This window comes from Columba livia, chromosome Z (assembly GCF_036013475.1).
Source record: "Columba livia isolate bColLiv1 breed racing homer chromosome Z, bColLiv1.pat.W.v2, whole genome shotgun sequence".
Lineage (NCBI taxonomy): Eukaryota > Metazoa > Chordata > Aves > Columbiformes > Columbidae > Columba > Columba livia.
In genome coordinates this window covers 73590316-73615377 of record NC_088642.1, presented here as the reverse complement: position 1 = coordinate 73615377, position 25062 = coordinate 73590316, and the positions used below count along the sequence as shown (strand labels likewise).

General features: G+C 41.3%; 1 protein-coding gene across 7 annotated transcripts in view; it reads left to right on the top strand.

The window, feature by feature from the left end:
- Positions 1–25062, top strand: part of PALM2AKAP2 (PALM2 and AKAP2 fusion) — a 267852-nt gene that overhangs the window by 119573 nt on the left and 123217 nt on the right. For 4 of the 7 annotated variants that reach the window (XM_065046386.1, XM_065046383.1, XM_065046385.1 and 1 more), the window contains one exon: positions 1822–2526. The exons of 2 other annotated variants lie outside the window; for them this stretch is intronic. In XM_065046386.1, coding sequence (XP_064902458.1) covers positions 1822–2526 — 705 coding nt within the window. Of the gene's footprint in view, positions 1–1821; positions 10672–25062 lie in introns of those variants that run through there. One more of the 7 variants, XM_065046401.1, reaches the window with a different exon arrangement.

Below are 25062 nucleotides of genomic sequence, written 5' to 3'. Positions count from 1 at the left end.
AGCAATTGTAAAACACAGTCTTTAGGGATGTTCTCCTAGCTTGCAGTGGCCAAGGCAAGATCCCACCTTCTGCAGCGCACTGTGGCCTTCAGCAACGCCTCACACTCAGAGGTAGCAATGTTCCCTTGCCCGCCAGCACCTCCATCCTCCAGCCCCATGCAGATGTGTTTGTGCAGAATTGTAATTGACCTACCAGCCGTTCCCGGGCCAACCAAGGCCTGAGCAGATGCAAATGGCATGTGGATGCTCAGACCCCCATTTGTCTGGGCTGCCAACTAGTTCATTCCTCTGGGGTCCAGAGGACACCTCCTTGCAGGGCCCAGTGTGCACCCACTTGGAAACACATGAATTTTTTGTCTGGATATAGGGAGGGTGCATGTCATGATAAACATCCAATTGCTGATGAAATACTTTGCTTTACAGATACAAGGAAAAAAAAAAATCTACTGTGTGTGAATAATAAGACTAAGGGAATATATTAAAGCAAGAATATTTTTTAATATATTTTTTAATTACAAACATACCAAGATACATTGCTTTGTTGGGCAAGGATATTCTGTAGTAACTTGATAGCAAGTCAGGAAATAAAAAAGCCAACATGTCAGTTTGTGTTGTCCCCAGGTAAGAAAAATCACAATTATATGATTGAGGTTCATTGGTGGAAATGGTCACCATAAGGTTCATGAACACTTGTCACTGCGTGTGGTAATTTGTAATTAAGTGTCTGTGGATGTCTGTCCAGGAGCCAAAATGTCTTCATCTGCATACAAGGAATGCTTAAACAGATGATCACTTCTGGAAAATCTGTGAGACCTTCCCACATTTTTCTTTGAAAAACTGTCTAGTGAGACGTCATCATATCTCAAAATGGGTGTTGGAGTGGTTTAGACTGCCTGTCTGTTCCTACTGTATGGTCTCCACAATTTTCATCTTGTTCCTGCGTCCTTAACTGCTCGAAAAGCTTCTTTGCTATTGTAAAGCAGCATTCCTCACACTCATGTTTTTACCTATTGTTTCATGACACTTTGAAAATCAGTTCATTATTACTTCTTTCTTCAGCCTTGGTGATGGTGCTTAGGGGCAAATTCAAATAAATGAGGGAGCGCTTTTTGGCCATTTTGTACATTCTCTTCACCTGCAAGTAGAGGTCACTGTCACTGCCTTGGTGTGGAAGCTGAGAGACCTGCCTTGCCATGCATCTGCAGGAGAAATTATCCCATTCCTGTGTGATTTTGTTTTCCCACTTGTAAAACAGGGGTAAACAATGTTTCTTCACCTCTCTAAAATGTTTTGAATGCCACAGATGGAAGAATTAAGCAAGAACTAGTGTTGATAATAAGACAGTCTGGGTGTTACTTTGCAGCAAACAAAACTTGTTACCAGTCAACTGGCAGTTCGGTGGAAGAGAGGGGAAAGTGAGTAGAGAGGTTCCTGGAGATGAGTTTCTCTCTTAATTTTGAGGCAAGTTCAGAATGGAAAGGCTGAGGGAAACCTGCATGCTGTCACCTCCCTTTGTCTAAATTACACCTAACCCAAGTCTTGGCACTGCTGATTGATCAGAGACAGCTCCACGTGGTGAGAGCTGGAAGACTAGGTCCTGTCTGCTGCAGGCATGCCTGGCCTCCAGCTGCATAAAAAGCTGTAGTGTAATAACTATCTCTGTCCACAGCGTTGCATCCCACATCTAACGTAGAACGCTTGGCCCTTTAGAAGCAGGAGGTAGGAAAAGGGGCACCGTAGTTTTCTTTGTCTGTTTGGCAATTAACCATTCACTGGCTTTTTTTGTTGTAACATGCACTTCCTCTCTTGTTTTCATTCAAGCTTTGTGCACCATGGAAATTAATGTGGAGAAAGACAAACAGACAGGAGAGACCAAGATTGTCTCTGCTTCACCTGTTGGCCCAGATGAGGCCCATCAAAGAGGATTCAAAGTCTATGATGATGGTACCAAGGTAGTCTATGAGGTTCACTCTGGTGGCACAGTGGTAGAAAATGGAGTACATAAATTAAGCTCAAAGGACGTAGATGAACTTATGCAAAAAGCTGGACAATCAAGTGTAAAAGGAGGGTATGAAACAATGACTGTGTCAGACAGAAACGCAGTAGCTGATGGAAACCTTAGCCATATGAAGGAGCAAATGCTCTTCAAGGAGGCAAAGCTGGAAATGGTACACAAACCCAGCAAAGGGCATGCTGTGAACCCTCAGCCCCAAGACAAACCTTGCGGTGGCAAAGCCCTGGAGGCCAGCGCAGATCAGCCGGTGACAATGATATTTATGGGCTATCAGAACATCGATGACGAAGAGGAGACGAAGAAAGTGCTGGGTTATGACGAGACCATCAAGGCAGAGCTGGTCCTGATCGACGAAGACGACGAGAAGTCGTTGCGGGAGAAGACAGTGACGGACATCTCCACCATGGACGGGAACGCCGCTGAGCTGGTCTCTGGCAGGCCCCTGTCAGACACGACAGAGCCCTCCTCTCCCGAGGGGAAGGAAGAGAGCCTGCCCTTGGAAGCTGCCCCAGGTACACAAAAGAAAAAGCGCTGTCAATGCTGTATTGTCATGTGAACACCTCCTCCTTCCCTGCTCTGGGCAGCTCCTGCTCCACCACTTACCTAGACCTCACTCTCCTTCTAACTGCAATACTGTGAACTGGAAGTGAATGCCTCCATTGCCTTGCAGTTGGGTTGCTTTGCTTTCTAGTTCTTCATGAAGAGGAACGCATGGTTGTTTTCCCATCAAACCTACTGTTTGGGGCTTGGGGAGGGGTTGGGGGGGGCTGCTTCACTTTGTTGTTGTTGTTGGGGGCTTTTTTCCTAAATATTGCAGAGTGAGAGATAAATGGGAAAAGGAACACATCTTTTCATATTTATTTTATTTTAAAATATATATTATATATATAATGAAAAAGCTTTTTACATTTTTCTTTGGATATCTGGCAGGCTTGATCAGATTCCTAGGATTTCATGGGAGTCTGAGTTTCACAGTAGCCAGATATGAGAGCCTTAAGAAATGTTCCTTCTTTTTTTTAAGAAAAATCACATTTAAACATTATTTTATATTTTTTATTTCTTGGGGGAAGGCTTGGGTCATTTTACTGTTTTAATTTGCTAAAACTCAGACAAGTCTTTCCCAAAAAGTTTCCATATTTTTGTTTTATAGTAACTTCCCACTTTAGTTTGTGGTTTCAGAAAAACCCATCAGCCATTTCTGCTTATTGGTGATACCAAAAGTGGACCTTAATTATTCTTTCTAGAAAAATGTATGAATGCTGATTTTGCCTTATATAAATCTTCCAGATTACAGTATTGTATGTGTACCTCATCTCCCCCAAATTACAGTTGAAGTTAACTTGACATGAAAAAGATGCAGCTGTCACACCAAGTGAAATGGAGTTACTGATCTAATTACTTGCCTTTCAGTAACTCTGCCAATGTTTATACATGAAGTTTTCCTGCTGAACTCCAGTAAATGAGAGATATTGGTTTCTGTTTCTTTAGAATATAAATCAAATTCTCTCACAGTCTGACCCTGTTCCCTCTGGATTCAGAGACAAAATTCTCAGTGTTGGGAATGAGGGTAGGACCAGGGTTTTATTTTGTAATTCTTATGGAGGTGTAGTTTCTCACAGAGTGTACCTCCAGTGCACCTACGTAATGACAGGTGATGGGTCTGACCCTGCCCTGCTTACCCAGGTGAAACTTCCATGGAGGCCTGGCGGAGTTTTGTCCAAGCAGCTATTTTGGGAGAATATCCTATAGCTGCAAGGCTAACATTTTCAAAAACTGCTGGTGGTTTTGGATGCTTCATTTTCCAGTGTGGGACACTTCAAAGAAGCCTGATTTCCAGTAAATTTTTCTTCATCTGCCCTCTGAAAATCAGGCCTGTTGAAAACAACTCAAGGTGAAAATGTAAAAAGGCAAAGGCATCCAAAATCAATAGATGTTTCTTTGTTTCTTGGTCCTTTGATTCTTCTAACTACAATGAAAAAGCAGCCAGCTTTTTCATGACGAGATATTATGAGCCTGATTCTTGTCTCACACTGGCTTTGCTTAAGTGTAGCTTCACTCTGTCTAGTGAAGTTAGTCTGGATTTATAACTACAGAAGTGAGATTAAAAATCAGGATTTATATTTTCTGATAGTGCTAAGAAGTACCGAAGATTATTTTGAAGTGTCTTTGAAACTATCAGTCTTTAAAAATAAATAAGAGCAACTGAAAAACAAAATAAACTAGTAAAAAGCAAAAAAAAAAAAAAAAAAAGGCCTCCTTTCAGTCTGAGGTGGCTCCTATGATATTTCTGTTCTTTCTTGGATGGTGCTTTTACTGCATTGTTAGTTCAGAGCATCCGATTAAACAGAGTTCCTGCTCTGTACTCTTTTCTTTCTGTGCCAGTAAAAAAGACACTTGTTCATGGTGGTGGTGATATGAGGCACATTGAAAACACACACACAGAGAAAATGCAAAAGGCAGTTTCTGCATTAGTTCACTCAGCCATCAGTATGGAGCTGGTCAATAGAACCTCTCACCACTGCTCAGGTGACAGTCGGAAAAAAGTTAAAAATAAAGGCAAGCAGAGATTAGGAAAAGACAGTCACATCTGTATGACACCTGCAGAAATATTGCTGGGCTCCGCATCTGCTGCAGTGGTCAGATTTAACAGACTTTGACACTCTCCCTCCACCTCCCCTGGGGGTTTTGGATGGGAGAAGGACCAAACTCACCCACAGAAGCTCTGCACATTATCCCTTGACTCAGGCGTAGGCAGTTAAGTTTCATTAAAGAGAGGAACAGCTGCAGAGACCTGAGCTGCGACAGCAGGTCTCGTGGCTGTTTGTTGGAAGCTAGCAGCCTGTGTTTAGGGTTTTTTTGATTGGGTTGCATGGGTTTGGGTTTTTTTGGTGTTTTTTTGTATTTTTCCCCAGAAACACTAAGCTTTTACAAATCTCAGCATTTCTTGAAATGAGATCCTGAGTTTTCAGCCCCAGGGTGGCCTGGCGAGGCAGTCCCCAGGCACATGTAGGACCCCAAAGCACTGCAACAAAAGGGGTGAAGACCTTCCCATATCACCCCCACCCCGTGAGCACCACAGGACCCAGGTGCACTTCGCAGTAGTTCTCACTCTGGGGCCTGTTCACCTCACCAGTAATCCTCAAAAATAAATCTTCCAGCCATCTCCTCCTGACCTGGCCGGTCACCTCGTTGCTCACCACCTTTTCCTCTCCAGGTGTGACGCTGCCTTCACGGCCACCCTGGCCTCCCAGTGTCTTCCCAGTCCAATCTTACCTTGCCGCTCTTCTCCCCTTTGGACTTTTTTTTCCCAAAGTCCTCTGCTCGGGAAATTTGGGGTGTCGTCTTTACCCTAACCCACTCTGTCCACGCATCTCTTCAGCCATGTGCTCCCCTGTCAGATGACCTTCTGGTTCAGCACAGGCTCAGCATTTTGGGGATGACTCCCTCAGCGGCCAGCTTTGGGAGATGCTTGCTGAGGCTGGGACCAGAACATGTCTGAGACCAGTGCACCATCTGCAGCACAGCATGGTGGGGAGATGGTGGCGTACAAGAGTCCAGAAGTGGCCCTTTAGTGGTTAGAAGTAGAGCACAAGCCTTAAACCTTAAACCTGCCAAATACCTACTGCTCAGTACTTGTAGCTAACATTGAGTGCCTAGGAAGGCCAGTGGTTTTTATGTGTTCAGATGGTTATTGGGCCCCAAAAGATCCAGAAAATCTAAATGTTTGTCTGCATAGGGTTTGTCTTTACGGGTCAAAGGCAGTTCCATGTCTGAGGTCAGGACATACACAAAACACGAACAAATCGGTCTGAACTCAGAGGGTCTTAGCTACATCAGCTGAAACACATTTACTCCAATCATCCCCCTCCGCAAGGGCAGCAGCTGTGCCTGGGCATCGCCATGTCCCTTCCAGCCATTAGCCTGAAGTCAAGTAACATGGGAATTCAAACACATTAGCCCTGGCTGACGAATGTAAAAAGCTTCCCCAGGGCTGTTTTGGGCTTCGAAGGGGTTGGTTTTCCCCTTGCCCTTGGATAGGAGCCTGCCTGTGGAAATTCATGCACAATCAGGCATGAAGGAAGAGGTCTGCTCTACGATCAAGCAGAGAGAGATTTTTGTAAGGATCATTATGGGAGAGTTTTTTTGTATTGTTTTAAGCAAACTCCCCATCTGTTTAACCTACACCATGACACATATATTTTCAATTTCAGCATGAGGGAATACAAAAAAGTAGAGTCAGAAACTGGTTCAGTGATAGTATTTTGCCACAACAAACTGCTCGCCTTAACTTTTGTAAGAAAAACAAAAACAAAACAAAAAAAAAAAACCTCTTTTCAGTGTAATTTTTCCTAGAGTGGGAAAAAGTAACCTATGAAACTTTTTTATATTTTGTATTTTCTAAGTTTCTATGAGCCCACTTTCCATGTCGTCCCTCATTTATGTTCAGGGACTGTTTCTTTTGCAAAACACTGCATTTTACTTCCATTCTTTCTTTTTTAATTTCTTAACAGAAGAAAAATACAAATCATAAACCGCAGCATTATGATTAGTGGCTAGGCAATCTCTTTGATTACAAGGATATCAATACAGAAAGAAAAGAATTACAGGGTTGTTTTCTTTTTTTAATTTCCCGTGGCTGATGTACTGTATGGTATATGTTTACAGAACTCCTCTGGTCTGCCTTTGTGATGTTATCTAAATGAATGACAAAGTAGGTATGATGTGCCATTTGACAGTTTGCCTTAGCACTCTTGGGTTTCCTTCTTCTTTTTGTACCTTTCTTTTCCTTTTTTTTTTTCTTTTTTTATTTCCAAAAAGTGCAGGCTGTATTCCAAAGCTGTATAAACACAACATTATCTTTCAATCCCCAGCAAGAGAAGCGTGCACAAGCCCTTCTCTGTGAAGCGTACCTCTACCCATGCAATAGAAGACATCAGCCCTGCAAACAAAAACTCAAACGCCTAATTCTGGTGTGTGTAGACCTATTTCAGTGAACAGGACTACTCACAGCCGGAATGTGTATAGGTATCTGCAAGATCAGGGCATGAATGATTAACACAGGGTGTAGTTTGGGTGTTACTTGTGTACCTGTACTAATTTCATGCGCTGCTGAGTTTGCCCAGGGTGACGTAATCCTGGAGGCTAACTCTGAGCATTGCTACTTCTGCTGAGAAAAACACAGAACAAAATCTTGCTTAGCATCTGGTTGGATCAGATCCTGAGTCAGCATTGCTACCACGTCAGTGGTATTCATGAACAATTATTAAGTGGGACTACCCTGATAGCTAGTATATTAGTCCTCTGCTGTTCTACCTAAGTTCACTACTGATTAGAATTAGAGAAACACAACACATTAATCAGAGCAGAAAGAAAGCATAAGGAGTTGCTAGAGAAATAAAAGGTGTTCCGCCTTTTGATTTAGTCTAACATCCAAATAGCAAACTTGGAAAGTAAGTGGGGATATAGTAGAAAACCTAGTATTTTACATTTGTGTATTTTTTTAAGGAATAAATATTTTTGTAATGAGATACAAACCCTAAATGGGAATTGAGTTTCTGAATATCATCCTACCCATGACATTGATCCTTTGAACTTTTTCGTATGTTTATGACAGTGCCCATCTTCTTGGGATCTTTTGTAGACCAAACCACAGTTTTCTCCAGGAAGCAGGATCACAACACTTTTTAAAGAGTAAAGTTAGAAGAGTAGAATCCAATATACCTGCTATGAACATAGCTAAATAAGTTCATTTATTTCACAGAAAAAGGTGGGCCTATGCTTTCTATAGCTAGACAAACTTCTGTGTCTATAAAGCCAACACAGTCAGCAATAGCTACCTACTTTCAGTAGAGAGGTATGGCTAAATAGGAGAACTATATGTTTTTTCACTTTGTCATGCTTTATTCAACATGAGATTTCAAAATGAAAGAGGTGATGCCACTGGAAAGAGTAGAACAAAATCATTTAGACAAAGCAGAGGATTTTCCCACAGGCTGAGATGTGATGTCTTTATTTTTTTCTAAACTCAGTTCCAACCAGTTCTTTCTGTCTATTAGAAAGTTTATGATTTGCTCAGATTATGTTTCATGAGCTTTCTGGGCAGCAAGACTAAACTTGAGTTCTGAGCTTAATCAGATGTCGCAGGCTGTGACAATATCCAACAAAAATGTAGACTGTAATTTTTGTATGTAAAAGAGTAAGTTGTATAAAATGGCTGAATTTATTAAGTTTAGAATATGAATTGATTGTCATCTGCTCCAAAGAGAATATAAATCCAACTTGTAATATAAGCTTATAATAATAACTTAGCTTGTAAATAGTGACAAGGGTGCATGAAGTTCTTAAAAATGTCCCACTTATATTTAAAATCAAAGCATTATAAAACTGAGCCTTTTTCCTCATGGGTTCAAAGAGTCTTGCAAAATCTATAGCTTTTTTTCCTGTGGTGGTTCCACTTAGACTATTCAGCAGATTAAGAATAGGTCAGTTTTTTAAGGGCAAACTTGTCAAGAATTCTGACCCCCTTCCTCCAGTTTGCAAAGACTTCTCTTGTTTTGAGGGTTTTTGCTGTTGTTGTATTGTAAAGCTTTCCTGCAATTGTTTCCCAAATTCTTCTGAAAGAAGAATTTAGGGGTTTGTTTTAAGAATTAATCTACTTCAGAAATTGAACAAAAAAAAATATTTTAGAATTAGCCAAGTAACTCAAGTCCACCAGTTTGGGTATATTTGTAGATTTTTAACTTGCATTGGTATGTTTATGATTCATACCTGAATTTAGACCTTGCATATCTATTCTGTAGGTCTATAAGACCTAAAGACTTGCCCATGAGCATAAAATCAAGCACTCAAGCAGCCCTTTTTAGTTCAATGGTACTACCCAAATAAGTGAAGTTTAAGCACATGCACAAATGCTTATAGGGTTTGGTCTTTAAACAATATGCTACAAGCAAGGCTTATGCTGCTTTAACTGTGTCTTCTCATTCCTTTAATTAGATAGATTTTTAAATGGTGTTGTGAAACTGGTGCACTTTTCTGCAGAGAGGTGTTTAGAGCATGGTCTCTTTGCTGACTGTGTTTGAAAGTAAACAAACACCCTCCAGGGAACTCTCAAAACTCCCAGTCCATGAAGAGCATGAGGGTGAATTTCATACCTGCGCAAAAGAAAAGCCACAACATAAAAGAGGCAGTGTAAGATTTCTTCCAAATGTTTCACATCTGCTCCAGGCTCTGCCTGTCCCCTGTCTCTGTACTTGCTCACGTTCTGGACACCATTGATCAGCGGCTCCTTTTTCCCCCTCTCTCTGCTTCCGTTTTTGTGGTTTCCTATGAGCAAAGACAAGGGGGAAAAAGAGAAATCGGAGTAAAAACCTCACCTCAGGTCTGTTGGCATGAGTCCCAAGTAAAAAGGAATGTCAGCAGCCTGTCCTTCGTGTTTGGACATCTTCCTGCATTTTCCTAGATTCCTAGGGCAAATTTGATAGTAGAGGAGTGCTCTCCCTACCTATTAGTCTGGGATCCCATGGGTTGTCCTAACCGTGGGTTCCACTAAAATCCTTCTATTTAGCTAAATCTGCTGTTTCTTTTCCCATTCCTGTGGGAACACTACCAGGCCAATATGAGCTAGATGTGCCCAATTGAATAAATATCTAGATCATATCTATGAGCTAGATATGCTTAAGTGCATAAAATATCAGCATCCAGAAGCCACTTACAGAAGGCAAGCCACCCCCTAATTGTCAGGGTAAAGGAGCCAGGAGAAGATGTGAACTTCCCCACAGACGATCCAGCACACAAAGACATTCTCAGTAAAATTACTTGCCAAGAAGCTACTGGTATCCCTCCAAGTTAACGTGCCGGTCAGAGAGAGGCAAACTCAAAAATAAAAAAGGTTTTTTGCGACCATATAAAATGCCAATTGAAAGAGGTTCTTAAGCTCCACTGATCTTAAGCACTTGTTTGAAGTGTAATACATACTCAAGCACTGTGCTGGTTAGGGGTAGCCTTGAGGATATGTTGAGATTGCCCTGTATCTATGATTAAGGTGCTTTACTGATGATAGGCTCAAATTTTGTCCCTGTTGTTTTGCAAGTATAGATGTAGGCACAGCTAAGGGGCAGATACAGGAGATAAATCCATTTGAAAGCTCTTTGCTTTTCCAGCTGAGTCTGAGTGCAGCAAAGGTAGCCAAGCAAGAACAGGTCAGGAGAAAAGCAAAGAACACATTTCTGAAGGTATCCTGCCCCTCCTGACTACAGTCACTCTATAGATGGTTGACTCTTCATAGGGGTTCAAGAAAATGTTGTGTAAAATGCAGCTTTTATGGTGAATGTAGGTTGTGGTTGAGATTTTTTTTTAAGCTTTAGTCTCCCATTTTCTTTGTGAGCTAATGTAAATAAAATCCCATTTTGTTGGGGAAAAACTGCTGTGCTAACACTGGATTAGAATTGCTGGGGATAGCTGCTGTACTTTGTAACCTGAAGTGTACTTTTTTGACTGTTATGTTTTTTCTTCAGATTAAAAAATGAGTACAAAAAAAATAAAAATAAAAACCAAGAACACTGCCAGCAACAGCCATGCTGTAACTGTGGCTTCTCTCTCCTTTTTTTTTCTCTGTACAGTATTACTAGTAAATAAATCTGCCTTTTCACTGCGCCTACTTCTGTGTCTTTTTACTGTGTTTCTCTCTAACTACCACTCTTCAAGATGTTCTGTGATCTCAAGGACATACTGCACTGGAGCTGCCTCTCCCACTAAAAGAATTACAGTACTAACTCCACAGTTGGGTTTTTTTTTCCTCTTTTCTCCACTGCTGTGCCCTGCTACTCTGACTATTATTTTTATTAGATGCTTCAACACGTATTAACTCATCGTACCTGTTACTGTCTCGTTTCTCTTTTCCCTTTCCTTCTCATGTGATACTTTGCCAAAGCATATTGCGGACCCAGTTGCTCTAGGATCACATAGCATCCGTCCGTATTCACAGAAGATGAAGGACTGGTTCTGGTCAGCGGGGCAGTGTGTCCCCAGTCAACTTATTTCCTAACCGAGGAAAGTATTCCATACAACATATATATTTCTCCAGAAATAATCACTGAAGAATTTGAAGACTGCCAAAAAAAGTCTGTGTGCAATTTTCCTCCAGGGCTTATCACAGATAGTGTCCTCTGTATTTCAGGACTGAAAGGAGCTTGCTGTAGTTTGACTTGACAGAAAAACAAAACAAAACAAACAAACAAACAAAACCCACTCATGTAGGTTTTTTTCCCAAGATGTTATATTTACCTGAGCTTAGAATCGTGATAGGATGGGTAACATAGCCAGGCATCATAAGCCTCCTTCTAAGAAATTTAAAAATCCAGCTTAAACTCAGCCATTTAAGAAACTCACCACAAATTGCCCATTGCTACATAAGTATTCTCCCTCTGCTCCTTTCAGCCGGTAGCTATACAGATAAATGTGTAGGCACACACATATATGTATCTGAACCTTTGCAATATGGCATATTTTAGCATCATAGAAGGAAAAACGGCCATGTACCCTGCTTTGCTGTTTTATTATTTAGTCTCGAAAGTTTTGCAGTCGGTGGGGTTTCAAGTTGGTTTTTCTCCTACTTGTGTTTGAGTGACAGAAAGTCAACTTTGTCTGTCCTGGAAGACTCTGTGAATGACTGGAGAACTGGTATGTTTCTGTCACCAAAGGACTAGAATTGATTCAGCTGAGAGAAGTGATCATAATCATTTTAATTTCTTTGGTTTTGCAAAGACATTCCTAATTCAGAAGGTGTGTTAACATGACAAAAAGAAAGATCATAATCCTGAGCTAGCAGAAGTGTTTGTGTGAAGAACATGAAATAACAATGGCATTGTCATAATTTAGTGCCTGGACACCTGGACATATCACATACATATTCCATTTGTTGGTGCATACCATAGCCCGTGACATCCTCTTATTTTCATTCCATCTTATTTAATTGTATAGCCATGAGAAGGTTTTCAGATGAAAGCCCCTCCACTGCACAAAACTGAATAATCCAAGAAAACATCAAAACCAGATTAGACAATTTTGATGTTGCTGTTGTTAGTAATCTTTCTGAAACAAAATATTTTCATACGTTCCCCTCTTTAAAACTCCAGGAAAAAAAAGGATTTTTTTTTTTTTTTTCCCCCACCCTCATATCATGTAGAAAGAAAGAAAACACTTAGCAGCTGGTGAGATAGGATGGCATCCCCCTGAAAATCTTCTGGAGTGGTTCCCCAGAGGTCAGTGACTTAATGGAGTAAGGGCACACTCAGTATGTGGGAGGCCAGCCCTCTCACATTTTTGTTCTTTTTACTTTAATAGTTCTGTGTCTTTCTGGTAACAGAGAAAGATAGGTGTTTACTCTGAAAGTTCAACACTTCAGGTGTTTCAGTAGTTTGTCTGGGCATAGAAGTGGAATAGCTTATTTTCAGACAGCCTCTTACTTCCCTGCAGTGCCCTTACAACCTGCCCTTGATCCCTCAAAACTCATACAAACTCAGCAAAACTTTGTGCTTCACACTACAATAATTCTGAGTTTACAGGAAGAAACCTCTAAGGCTAATAACTGTAGGAATGAATAATAAAAAGGGGAAAATAAAATCATAACAAGTTTTGCTGTCCCAAGACTTCCATTTGCACTCCACATCTGCAGCAAAAGCTCTGCTCAGATGTCCATCGTACTGTGCAGAGTCTTGTATCAATCCATCTAACTGCTCATGGGTAAAACACAGGCTGGTCCTTGAAGGAGTTTACAAAACCACAGAATATGGCACAGATGTGCAAAACATCATCCATATTTACCCTTGACAGAAAAACTACCTGCTTCTTCATCACAAGTGTCTACTTGACATTGACAGCCTTCTCAGATGACTTAGGGAAGGAGACATTTGTGTAGGAGAAGTTTGCTATATCCCACTTGGAGGAGGGAACGGCCCAGCAAATACCCCTTCCCCAACCACTCCCCCCCCAAAAAAATAATAATAATAGAGGGAATAATCAGCTGGCATAGAGAGATATTGAGTCACTGCAAATCAAGGGTAGGGAGGAGTTGTGTTGCTGTACAGACACTGGCCTGCAAACCTAGGGACTCAGCTGCCTCACAAGGAAGGGAACTGGCTCCTGCCTTTTATATGCAGCAGCTCTTCCCAGTCTAAGCAATCTTGCTGGACTCACTGAACACTAATCAAGATGCTGCTCTGAGTCCTGGGAAACATCATTTCCAGTGGCTGCTGCTCTGCATGGTTCAGCATGACCTCACAAATAGTCCCCCATCTTCAGATCTACAAAGGTATGCAGAGACATGATTAGCCCCTTGACTTAAATGAGGAGTGTAGGTGACTACCTCTGTGGGTCCAAGTTTTTTCATGTCAGTGTTACATCTGTAATTTAGGATGATTAGCACTACCCTGCCTCATGGGGCTGTGGTGATGACTCTGTTGGTGTTTGTCAGAAGACTGCAAGAATGTGGGGCATACTTTGGGTACACAGCATCACAAAATGTCTTCTTACTGTTACAGTATTTGCAGAGGTTCTGCTTATAACGTCACTGCCAAAACAGTAGAAAGATAGGCTATGTTGCAATCAAAACTGGCCATTCACAGCAGTCAGGCATTTTGCTGGGAATGATAAGTATGCTGTGATTTAGGGAAAAAAGGATGCAGCAGTAGGATGCTTGGTTGCTTGTAGGTGAGAGAAGAAAGGGAGAAGAATGGGTGGAGGGGAAAAAAGGACAGGAGTGGAAAAATGGGTCACTTTCTCATAGGTGACAAACTAATTCAACTTATGTTTTTAGTATTTCTGTAGTGTGTAATGCATCACTGGCTACAGATTCCCTCCAGCTATAGATGAGTCTGCTCTGGCACTGGCAGCAACATGGTAGCTTTGGGGGGCAAGGGGGAATTTGTTAAGCTAATTAGGCCTGCTGTGAAAGAGGCTGTCTATTCGCTTGAGCATAGCCCCATGCTAAAATGACTGTACTACTCTTCAGCTTGTGTGGTTACTTCTAGACAACATTGCAATGTCGATTGTAAGCATCTTCTGGCTCAACAGGAAGAATACTGTTTAATATCATCAGAAGGTCTTGATCATTATATTTCGCTGGAATGTGGTACATATATCATTCAATTTAAAGCAAATGAGATTATTTAGCCCTGACAATTTTTTAAACAGATTATTGTGCTACTCAGTTTTTCTTATATGGCAGGACGTTTCTTCTTAACACACTGCACTAAATTATAGAAGTATCTTCATTGCTGGAGAAACAGGCGATCATAGACAAACTGGTGATGAGACAGAATAAATGCTTCCTTCTGCTGACCAGTGTAGGCGGTTTTATACTTTAAGGTACCAGGGAGATGGGGTAAAGTGATGAAGCTGTTTAAATACCACTTGCAGTTGCACACTGAGAACATGGCAGACATCTGGAAATTCTCCACTGCTGCTATTTCAGTCTGTATTTTTTTGTTACAGAAGCTGGAGGTCATCAGGGGGTTAGTAAATCAGGACAGTTAACCAAGATAGATGGTTTCCACTTACACCAGCCTGGGAAGAGAACAGCCCTTAACTTGAGAGAAGCCATTCCTGTTTCTGCTGCTACAACTTGTTCTGCAAATCTAGTGTTATTTAGGGTCCTTTTTGAATCTCTAGCTCATGGAATCAAGCCATTTGGAGAGAGGCTTTGCTTGCATTTAAAAGAGACAAGAACATCAATAGTTTCTGGGCTTCCTAGTCGAGGATGAAATCTGTAAAATACTTGCTCTAGCTGCACATACAAGCCCTGCAGAGCTGTGATAGTCTGGGTCCCCTTTTCTGGGGTATTTAAGAGATTACAGAAACTATTCTTAAACACTGTTGAACACCATGAGGAAATGATAATAAGATACATGGAGATGCTACTGAAAGATCACACATTGTTTATTTTCTTCATTCATCTAATATATCTGGATTTAGATTTCACAGAGCTGGAAACAGTGTGATTGTTTTACATATTTATCTTCTCAATGTGCCGAACCTTTGGCAACTATAAACCTATCCACGACCCACCACGGAGGCTGTAGCCTGCCTGTGTCCATTTTATCTACTCGTTACAACTCCTGCAGAGGAAACATCAGGGCTGAAAAGTGTAGACAATGTTCAGACTATTTAAAAGCTGTAACTGAAAGTGGAAATAAAAGGAAAGCAATTGTTTTAACTTTCATCCAGCATAAAGAAGGGTCCTCCTCTAATGCATAGGTTAAAAGGAATTAAATCCAGTCCAGTGTCAAAGGACAACTTTCACAGCTTAGCAGCTGCAAATACTGCAAACAGGGCCACTAAACCCCCTTGAAAAAAATACACGTGCTTTCAGGTTGAGGACCTTACACCCCAAGCCAGTCCAGTAAACTCAGAGTGCCTGTGTGGGAAGGCAGCCAGGATGGACATTTGCCACAAAGCACTAGAAATAAAGAAAAGTATTGAAACTAGTTTGAAAAACCCTCTCCGATGCAATAATATCTTCAAAGATAGGTCTCTGAGTGCCAGAAAGATTGCAAGCTGTAAATAACCAGTCCCCAGAAGAGAAAATCAGAGAGAGGAGCACAGACCCTGATCCAGATACCAAAAAAGCATGCCCAACTTTTTGAAGAAATGCACTACCTGTCACCAGCAGCATTGGAGAAGCAACTGCTCTGTCTTTTATAAGGAAAAAAAAATCATGCACAAGCAATATCTTCTCTTCAGAAAGAGCTCTGCTGTGGGCAGAACTTCAAGTCACTAGTGGTGTTCCCCAGGGGTCAGTGTTGGGTCCAGTCCTGTTTAACATCTTTATTGACGATTTAGATGAGGGGATTGAGACCATCATCAGCAAATTTGCTGATGACACCAAGTTGGGAGGGAGTGTCGACCTGCTGGAAGGCAGGAGGGCTCTGCAGAGGGATCTGGATAGACTGGAAAAATGGGCTGATTCCAATGGGATGAAGTTCAATAAGGCCAAATGCCGGGTGCTGCACTTTGGTCACAACAACCCCCTGCAGCGCTACAGGCTGGGCGCAGAGTGGCTGGAGAGCAGTCAGACAGAAAGGGACCTGGGGGTACTAATTGACAGGAAGCTCAACATGAGCCAACAGTATGCCCAGGTGGCCAAGAAGGCCAACGGTATCCTGTCCTGTATCAAAAACAGCGTGGTCAGCAGGACAAGGGAAGTGATCCTTCCCCTGTACTCTGCATTGGTGAGGCCACACCTGGAGTATTGTGTTCAGTTCTGGGCCCCTCAGTTCAGGAAAGACATTGAAGTGCTGGAGCGGGTCCAGAGAAGAGCAACACGACTGGTGAAGGGACTTGAACATAAGACCTATGAGGAGAGGCTGATGGAGCTGGGGTTGTTTAGTCTAGAGAAGAGGAGGCTTAGAGGTGACCTCATCACTCTCTATAACTACCTGAAGAGAAGTTATAGCCAGGTGGGGATTGGTCTCTTCTCCCAGGCAGTTAGCAATAGGACAAGGGGGCATGGGCTTAAACTCTACCAGGGGAAATTTAGGCTGGATATTAGAAAGAAATTCTTTACAGAGAGAGTGGTCAGGCATTGGAATGGCTGCCCAGGGAGGTAGTGGACTCGCCGTCCCTAGAGGTTTTTAAACTGAGATTGGACATGCCACTTAGTGCCATGATCTAGTAAATGGACTAGAGTTGGACCAAGGGTTGGACTCGATGATCTCTGAGGTGTTTTCCAACCCAGTCGATTCTGTGATTCTGTGATTCTGTGATTCTGTGAAATAGCAAACCTGCTTACAGCAGCAAGAGCCAAACAAGGGTCGAGGTTCCAGTTACACTCCCTGGGCTACCTGGCATGTACCAATATTACCAACTGTAAAAGCACATGACACCACAACAAGTTCCAGCCTTAATTTTTCTCCTATCTGTTCAGTCATTTTCAACTATGTACTACTATGTTAAGAAGTGTTTTGCCAGAAGAGTTTATAAAAAAGATATTTTTTTTCAATAATAAACAGTTAGCTTAGTGAATGATGGTGATAGAGGCTGCTAAAAGCTATGTTGTTCAACTAGGTCAGAGAAAAAAAGTCCAGTGAAAAATAAAGGATACTTCCAGAGAACAGACCCATAAAAGATAAGTTAGTGAAAAATATAACCCTTCTGCTACTCTTTTAATGCCCAGGAATGGCAGAAAAGAACCAGCCACATGCTTGAATTTAATAACATGGGTAGCCACATTTACTTGTATGGATCTGCTCACGTCATCCCATTTCATGGGCTCGGAAACCAGCCATGTATGGTCCCTTCAGAGCATCGGTGGCCAGAATGGTGCTGGGCAGGAGAGGGAAGGAGGCAAATATTATTTTTGCATGTTCTTCCATCTGAAGGAGGCTGAGAACAATGTCATCATTAGAGCAAAGTAAATAATATTGTTCTGATTCACTGGTGAAAACAAATAGTCAAAAGCAGATCAGGGGATTCTACCAAGCTGAACCCAAACTGAAATTTTCTGAATTGACTGGTCCTTTAAAAAGAAACTTGTTTTATGTTTGTTTGGTTTTTTTTTTCAAAATTGGAAGTTTCAATCCCAGCTGGAGGCACTTCTGAAAACAACACAGACCAAAAAAAAAAACCCAAAACAAACTAAAATCCCAACATCTTATTTGGAATACATTACAAATATTGTTTTGACATTACCAGAACACTCCCTTCATATTTTTCAGTCCAAAATTATTAGTGGAATTCAATGTGATTTAATCCTCTCAGGGCTCATTCTTTTTCCAGAAATTTGCTGTTCATATTCAAGAAGAAAGGGGAAAACTCACTTGGTTCCAGCCAGCACAGCACTGCTAGCTGCAGCCTGCAGGGCTGACAACGTGATTTCAAGTCAAGTGTGTGTGATAATGAAGAGGCAGCCATGGGCAACAGACCCACAGTTGTATGTTGTCAGTACCGGACGATGCTCCTTTCTCTGCTCGCTGTGTCCAGATCTCTGATTTTCCCTTTTCTGACGCCTCTTTCCAGCTGTCCACACATGTATTTGCACAGCACTGCTTTGAGCCCAGCTGCACTGCATGGGTGTCACGGAAGCAGAGAGCGCTCTGATCCAGCTTGATGCTCGCACCAGAGAGGAAGACTCAGGTCTTACATCCATTGCCATGCACATGGAGACTGTTACGCTCTTTAGCAAATGGTAAAGCTTCTCAAGAGCAAATAACTGATGGGGAACAGTTGCTATTACAGAACTCAGCCTCCTCTGGACACAAATCACCCTTCCAGTGGTCTATGTGCATCATGTAAAACCTAAGCAATACTGACTTCTGTAGGAAAAAGTGTTTCAAGACAGATGTAATGACTTACTCCAAAACAAACCTTCCATTTCTCACTTCTACTGCATAGAGTAAGGAAAACTCAAATCAGGTAGTAGAAGCTGAGGCAAGAATGTAAGACATTTGTGACAAAAGGATCTGACTGAGAAAATGTCATGGGGATCCCCTAGCCCTTAAAGAGGTCTCAGAGGTGAGAAGCAATGAGGGAGATATTCTCCAGAGAGAAGAACACAGTCTTAATGCCAGGAACTCTTCAGATCTGGTCACTGCTCAGAGGCACTGGTCTCTCAAGTCACCTGAGCTCTTTCCCTCAATATATCCACTGTCTATTTTTTTCAGGTAGGGGCACTGTGCATTTTATGATAGCGATGTAAGTGTTACTTAGCATTTATAGGGACTACCTCCAGTAGGTTGTAAAGCAGTTCTTGTGGCTTCTGCCTGTTTCAATATGAATAAATAACACTGAATACAACGGAGTTAACAAGAATGAGCTCTGCTCAATTATTTTTTTCCTTGAGGAGAAAACCTCTCTTGAAGAAAATCTATGTGTTTTGGCAGAGGTAAGCTGGCACTCTCCGTCCCTGTAAACACATGGTGCTGTGTGTCAATACTACTACAAGATAATTCAAGGTCCATGTGTTGATTGGTCATATGAAGAGGCTAGATTAGAAAATTGCCCCTGGCACTGGCCAGGAACAGCATTCCCTCTCTATTGAAGCAAAGTGGCATCAGTATTCCCCAGCAGGCTGTAAGATGGGTCAATTTTTGTAGTTCAACACAGTTGAAGTCCCCCTCTGGTTCTTGCAGTGGGGGTCAGCAAAGACAGAAAGGTGCCTACTTGGGCAAGGCATAGGAGACATCCCCAGCCTTAAGTGAGCTGAAGGCAAGTCAGGCAAGCAGGAACTGGACCTAATGGTGGTGGTGGAAGTGAGTCCTGTGAGAGGAGAAAAGGGGCAATATTTGTAGCTTTTCTGTGCTCCATAGGAGGTAGGGAAGCATCAGGCAGCACAATAAATTGCAGGTGGACTAAAGTCAAATTCTTCACAGCACTAACGTTGAACATGGGGACTGGGCTCCAGCCTTCTTGGCAGGTCCATCAGGGAGACCTCATGCCATCTAAAAATCGGAGTCATTCTTTTCTGAGAGCAACCAACACATTATCTAATGTGCAATAAATAAAAAGTCAATAGGCAAAAGCAAACTTGGGAAACTCACTGGAAAACTTGCTTTTGATAATTTTTTATACTGCAGCCTATTGAAAACCTTTCTTAGCTCAGAACTAGCACAGCCCAAACATGGGTCTTCTGTCCCTGTAATTCATAGCAGAGAGGAACATTGGCCACAAAGATCAGGAGTCAAGCCAACCCCAAACTTCAGGGCTAGGCAAAGCACAGGTTTTGCCCAAAAGTAAGAGACAGCCATATGATTTGGAGCTGGATCTAGGTCGAGGCTTCCCCAGAAAATGGGTGAGCCAGCACCTCTGGTTTGGTGTGGATCCGTCACTGTCATTTGTGCAGGGCTATGCTGTACTCACCATTATGTGCACATTATACCCACTATCAACCAGACCTGTAGACAAAAAAGTCCTTCCATAATATTAACTTCAAACACAGAACATCCAAACTTGACCTAGACCAGTTCCCAGACTTAGAAGTAAAAGGTCAGCTTCAGCCAGAATAAAAATGATACCATTCAGGTCTCCAGTTATGAACTTGCCTCCCATTTGCTGTTTAGGTTTAAAAATAATCTCTCTGTGGGAAATTATTGTTATAGCAGGATCAGTCCTTGTCAGTTTTGTCTTGAAGGCCTCAAACAATCTCAAAGTTTGCATTGGTTTTATGCTGGACTCAGAACTGGGCTGAGCTTGACCACAGATCTTGTAGTTATAAACAGTGTCATACTTGCAGAAATTGTGACTCGTGTGTGTGTGTGTGTGCTTATGTGTGTGCAGATAACTCCCCTCCCTCCTGACACAACAAATACAGACTTGAATTTATGAAAAAATATTTAGTATTAATTCTAAACCGTTTATCCTTTTCTCAGTATTTGCCTTTGGGTTTTTCAAATTAATCAAAGTTCAAGCTCAGAGGGTGGACTCACCTTTTGTTGTTGTTGCCAATACATCACAAGTATCCTAGAATGTGTCAAGAATAGGGCAAAGGTGGAAAAAGTTCTGATGTCTCATGTCAAAAAGCTGGCCTCAAACCCTACATCTTACAAAATCTGGTAAACTTTCAGCTCTGCAGTTCTACCATCTCTTGAAGCAGCAGCTGGAGTCCTGGCTCTACTGCAGTCAACAGAAGTCTTGTTTCTGATTTTTTGGGACCGGGATACACAATGAATCTGTGTGTGGAAATCTCTGCAGGCCTGGATCCTAAAAAAAAATTACATGTACTACTTTACATAAGCCATAAATTTAAATCAATATACTAGTATTACAAATACCTGCTTTCCATGGAGGGAGGTTAAGTTTAAAATAAAAGTCTATTCTGCTACCATAAAGTCCTGAATATCCTGTAAAGCTTCCCAATGTAAAAAAGCATTTATAATTCTATGAATACAGTCAGTGTAGTGTACGCTTTTCCCCTAGTAAAGGGATACGAGAGTTCAGTCCAGACATCAAATATTTATGAAAAAATATTTTTGAAAAGAACTTGCAGCACAGCCATGAGGGATAACCTACTGAAAGTATGCAAGAAAACTTTACTTAGCATTTGTTTACTTCTTAAAACTCTAGATCTATAGACTTTAGCCTATGTGACTTGACCCACCTCCAAGATTTTGCAGTGACATCAGTATATGCCCAGCCTTGAAATGAACAAGCTTAAATTCCAAAGCCTCTGAAAATACAAATTGTCCAAATAAAAGTTAGGATGACATTTGGATTAGTTCTTATTACCACCAAAGCTGTGTGGTTTAGTACAAGTTCTTCTTCTTCTTTTAGAGTTCCTTTTTTTCATTTGTATTTGAATCAAAATTGTCATTTGTACAGTATTGTGAATTAATGTATCAGTAAGATAGAGGGCAACATAGTCTGGGATGCAGTGTATATAGATCTTACATTAAACAAGATTAACATCTACCAAAACACATGGGGAATGAGGGGATGATGTATTAGATGCAGTAGGGCTGCTGCTAGGAGGGAACTCAAGGAGTTAGAGGGTAAATAAAAACATCAGAACTGTTTCCAGAAACCGTTTAACTAAAAACTATTAGCTTCATGAAAGTGACCACATTTCAGAAATAATACATGGTTCCAGGACACTATAATTTTTGTTTTCAGATAAAGTAATAAACCCAAGATGGTTGTACATACGAGCCTTGGCTTGGCAGCTTACATGGTGTAAAATTAGACCTCCCCCAAGAATTATAACTCGTTTAATGACAACTTAATACAGCTAATAGCAAAGTGATGGCATCTTGTATTATAGCAGGTGTGCCTTGTGCATCTGACTTAGTACAGTTGATTTTACTAAAATACCAAACAACCTAGGTATTTGTGGAATACTCCTCATTATTTCCAGGCAGTAAGTAAATAACTGAATAGAAGTGGTCTTTAACGTGTGAAGCACGAAAGTTGCTGGAAGCTGTATTTTAACATCTAATGTGTATTTTAAGGCAAGGCAAAATTATTTTTTAAGTGTGAGATAGATGGTTCTTCGCCATAGGAGTTAATGTCATGTGACCATTCTGCAGAATGGGAGTTGGGACACTTTAAAATGTACTTCAAATCACTCCTGGAAATTTGCAGTAAAATAATTCATGTTCTAAAATGTTTCTTAGGATCAGAAGCAAGGTGAACTGGATTAAATTCCTGTGGTGCTACCGTATAGTTTGCTGGTAAAAAACTCCTAATAACGCCATAAAATAGTTCAATTTCTCCTCCCTGAAAGACTGAAAGAATGGTAGCACAATACTTAAAGGTAGCAGATACCTGTCTCCACAGACAAGCATACTAAGACATCCCATCTAGGTCACACGGGGGACTAGTGCTTGAAACTCTGCTGTCTCTGACTGAGACTGGTTTTTGTGTATTTCTGAAGAAAACTAACAGGTCATGCAGCTACACCAGCTAAAGCCATCCTTGTGATATTGCCCGTTTTAAGTTCCTCAGCCCAGTGCGCAACTAATAATGCTTTCACCCAGCTCCAGACGCTGCCATATCTGATAACTTCACAGTCTTCAATGCAGTGAAATTTCACAGCATCTCATTAGAGAACTGCTACCGCTTTTCTATGAAAAATGGGGAACTGAGCCGGAAGGAAATAAAGTGGTTGCCTGCGATGTAGGACCCCAAAACATTTCTCAGAAACAAACATTTTCTGATGCTGATGTAGCTGTTCACTGTCATCACACACACAAAAAGTTTCATCTGCATGGAGGACAAGTCATGAACAGAGAATCTACCAGGCAGGTAACTTCTCAGCTGCAGAGAGCCCCGTTAAAAACCCATGCACCCACAGGGTGTTTCCGTGCCCAGGGTGGGAACAATTATGGACCCAAAACCTCCTCTATGTACAATTACTTCCCACCAGGTAACACTCTGCCTAGCGATGACCTAGCCACCATCATGAGGAACGCATCTGCTGTCCCATAAGTGTGCATCATTGGCACTGGCAGCTGTTAGGTATGGAGACAAGTTACTTTTATTTTATAGATGAGGCTGTTTGGCAAAGTGTGCTTAGGCAGAGCTGAAGAAAGGTTACATGCTTTATGGCTATCTTTTTGCTGGTGCACTGATACAGGACCGGGTGGGGGGAATGCCATGGCATTGCAGAGTAGAAGCACAACTGTTCCCATTAGAGAGACATCTTTTACTGCTTCCCTGTACAAGCAGCATTCTGACAATGTTTTGGAGGGCAGAAAAAAAACCACAAGGACACAAATGTCATGTCTTCTTTTCTTTTCTTTTCTTTTCTTTTCTTTTCTTTTCTTTTCTTTTCTTTTCTTTTCTTTTCTTTTCTTTTCTTTTCTTTTCTTTTCTTTTCTTTTCTTTTCTTTTCTTTTCTTTTCTTTTCTTCTTCTTTTCTTTTCTTTTCTTTTCTTTTCTTTTCTTTTCTTTTCTTTTCTTTTCTTTTCTTTTCTTTTCTTTTCTTTTCTTTTCTTTTCTTTTCTTTTCTTTTCTTTTCTTTTCTTTTCTTTTCTTTTCTTTTCTTTTCTTTTCTTTTCTTTTCTTTTCTTTTCTTTTCTTTTTTCTTTTACCTTCCCTTCCCTTCCCTTCCCTTCCCTTCCCTTCCCTTCCCTTCCCTTCCCTTCCCTTCCCTTCCCTTCCCTTCCCTTCCCTTCCCTTCCCTTCCCTTCCCTTCCCTTCCCTTCAACTTTATTTAATTTTCTCAAACATTCTGGTTACTCAGTCTCAACTAATGCACAGTTTTCCAGTGGGGATTACCCAAGTCACTGATTTTCAGCAGGAGCACCCTGACAGAGGCAGGCAGGGCAACCAATATGCCTTAAACCACAGGAACCAGAGATGTCATTACACAGCAGAAAAAGTAATGTCCCACTTTACCACAATAAGATTTACCTTTTCATTTTATAGCCAAAATAAAATAACAAATTACACACCAGGAGCCATTTGGCAAACACTTGTCCATCAAAAAGGAAAAGGCGAGCAGCTCCCCAGGTGAATACAAAGGGAGATTATTTGGTACCCCTTTAGTCTCCCTGCATTGTTTCTTGAATCCCCCATAGCTGAGGGCACCAAGACAGAAAGGAGAAGCAGAAATGGTGAAATGCTGGCTTCCAATGCTTGTTCTCTAAATGTTTCTTTAGAGAATGAATACATTTTCCCTTCTAATTCTAATCAGAGTTGGGCAACCAGCAGTAACTCTTGTAGAAACTCAAAATTCAGAGACCTAGCTCAGACTCAGGGAACAAGGATTCATAGTCCCATTCCACTTAGGCTGCACTGAACAAGCATCTGCTTGTGTCTCCATCTGTTTATTTCCATCATGTATACGCTAAGCCTTAGGCCAGACACTCTCAACTGTATTTGCATTATGTGGGAAACATCCATGCTCACAAATTCTACTAGTTTTTAAAGTGTAGGCTTTAGGGTAGCATTGAAAAATTCGTTTGAGCATTGCTGTTTTCCAAATAGCAACAAAAGAATACAACTGAATTCAACTATTCACCTAGTTCTGCTAAACACAGGGAAGCAAATTTGGCCCTCATACAAACAAGTGACCATCTCATTGACTTCCGTGGCCATTCAGTTTAGCTATGTCAAAGCTGAATTAGGCCTTGGGTCTCAAACTGTCTTGTCTGCTCTCACCATCTGTCTTTCTTTGCTAACCTAATTCCTTATTAAATAGAGTGTCCACAGTGAACGTGAACCTATTATGCTGATCCTTTCTCTGCAAGAAACATTGCTAGAGGCTAAAATTCCTGAAAGTTATTACTACTTTGACTGCCTTTGTTTCTGGATACTATGTGAGGTTCTTTTAAGGTGGCCTGAAATTCAGACTGTGAATGTTTATATCCCTGAGCATTCAATCTCTTTGCAGTCATATCTTAGACATTCAGAATTACTAAGCCATTTAGCAAATCATAACAGTACATTGTCCATCCTTCTTACAGGTTTCTGAACTGGTAGTGCTAAACATGGCAGTTCATACATCATGTAGATGATGATAGTGTTACATGGGAAAAAAAGAGTGAAAAACCCAGACAGATCAATATCTACATGTTAACAAACCAATGGACAACAGATCCAGAAAATGGGACAAGGTA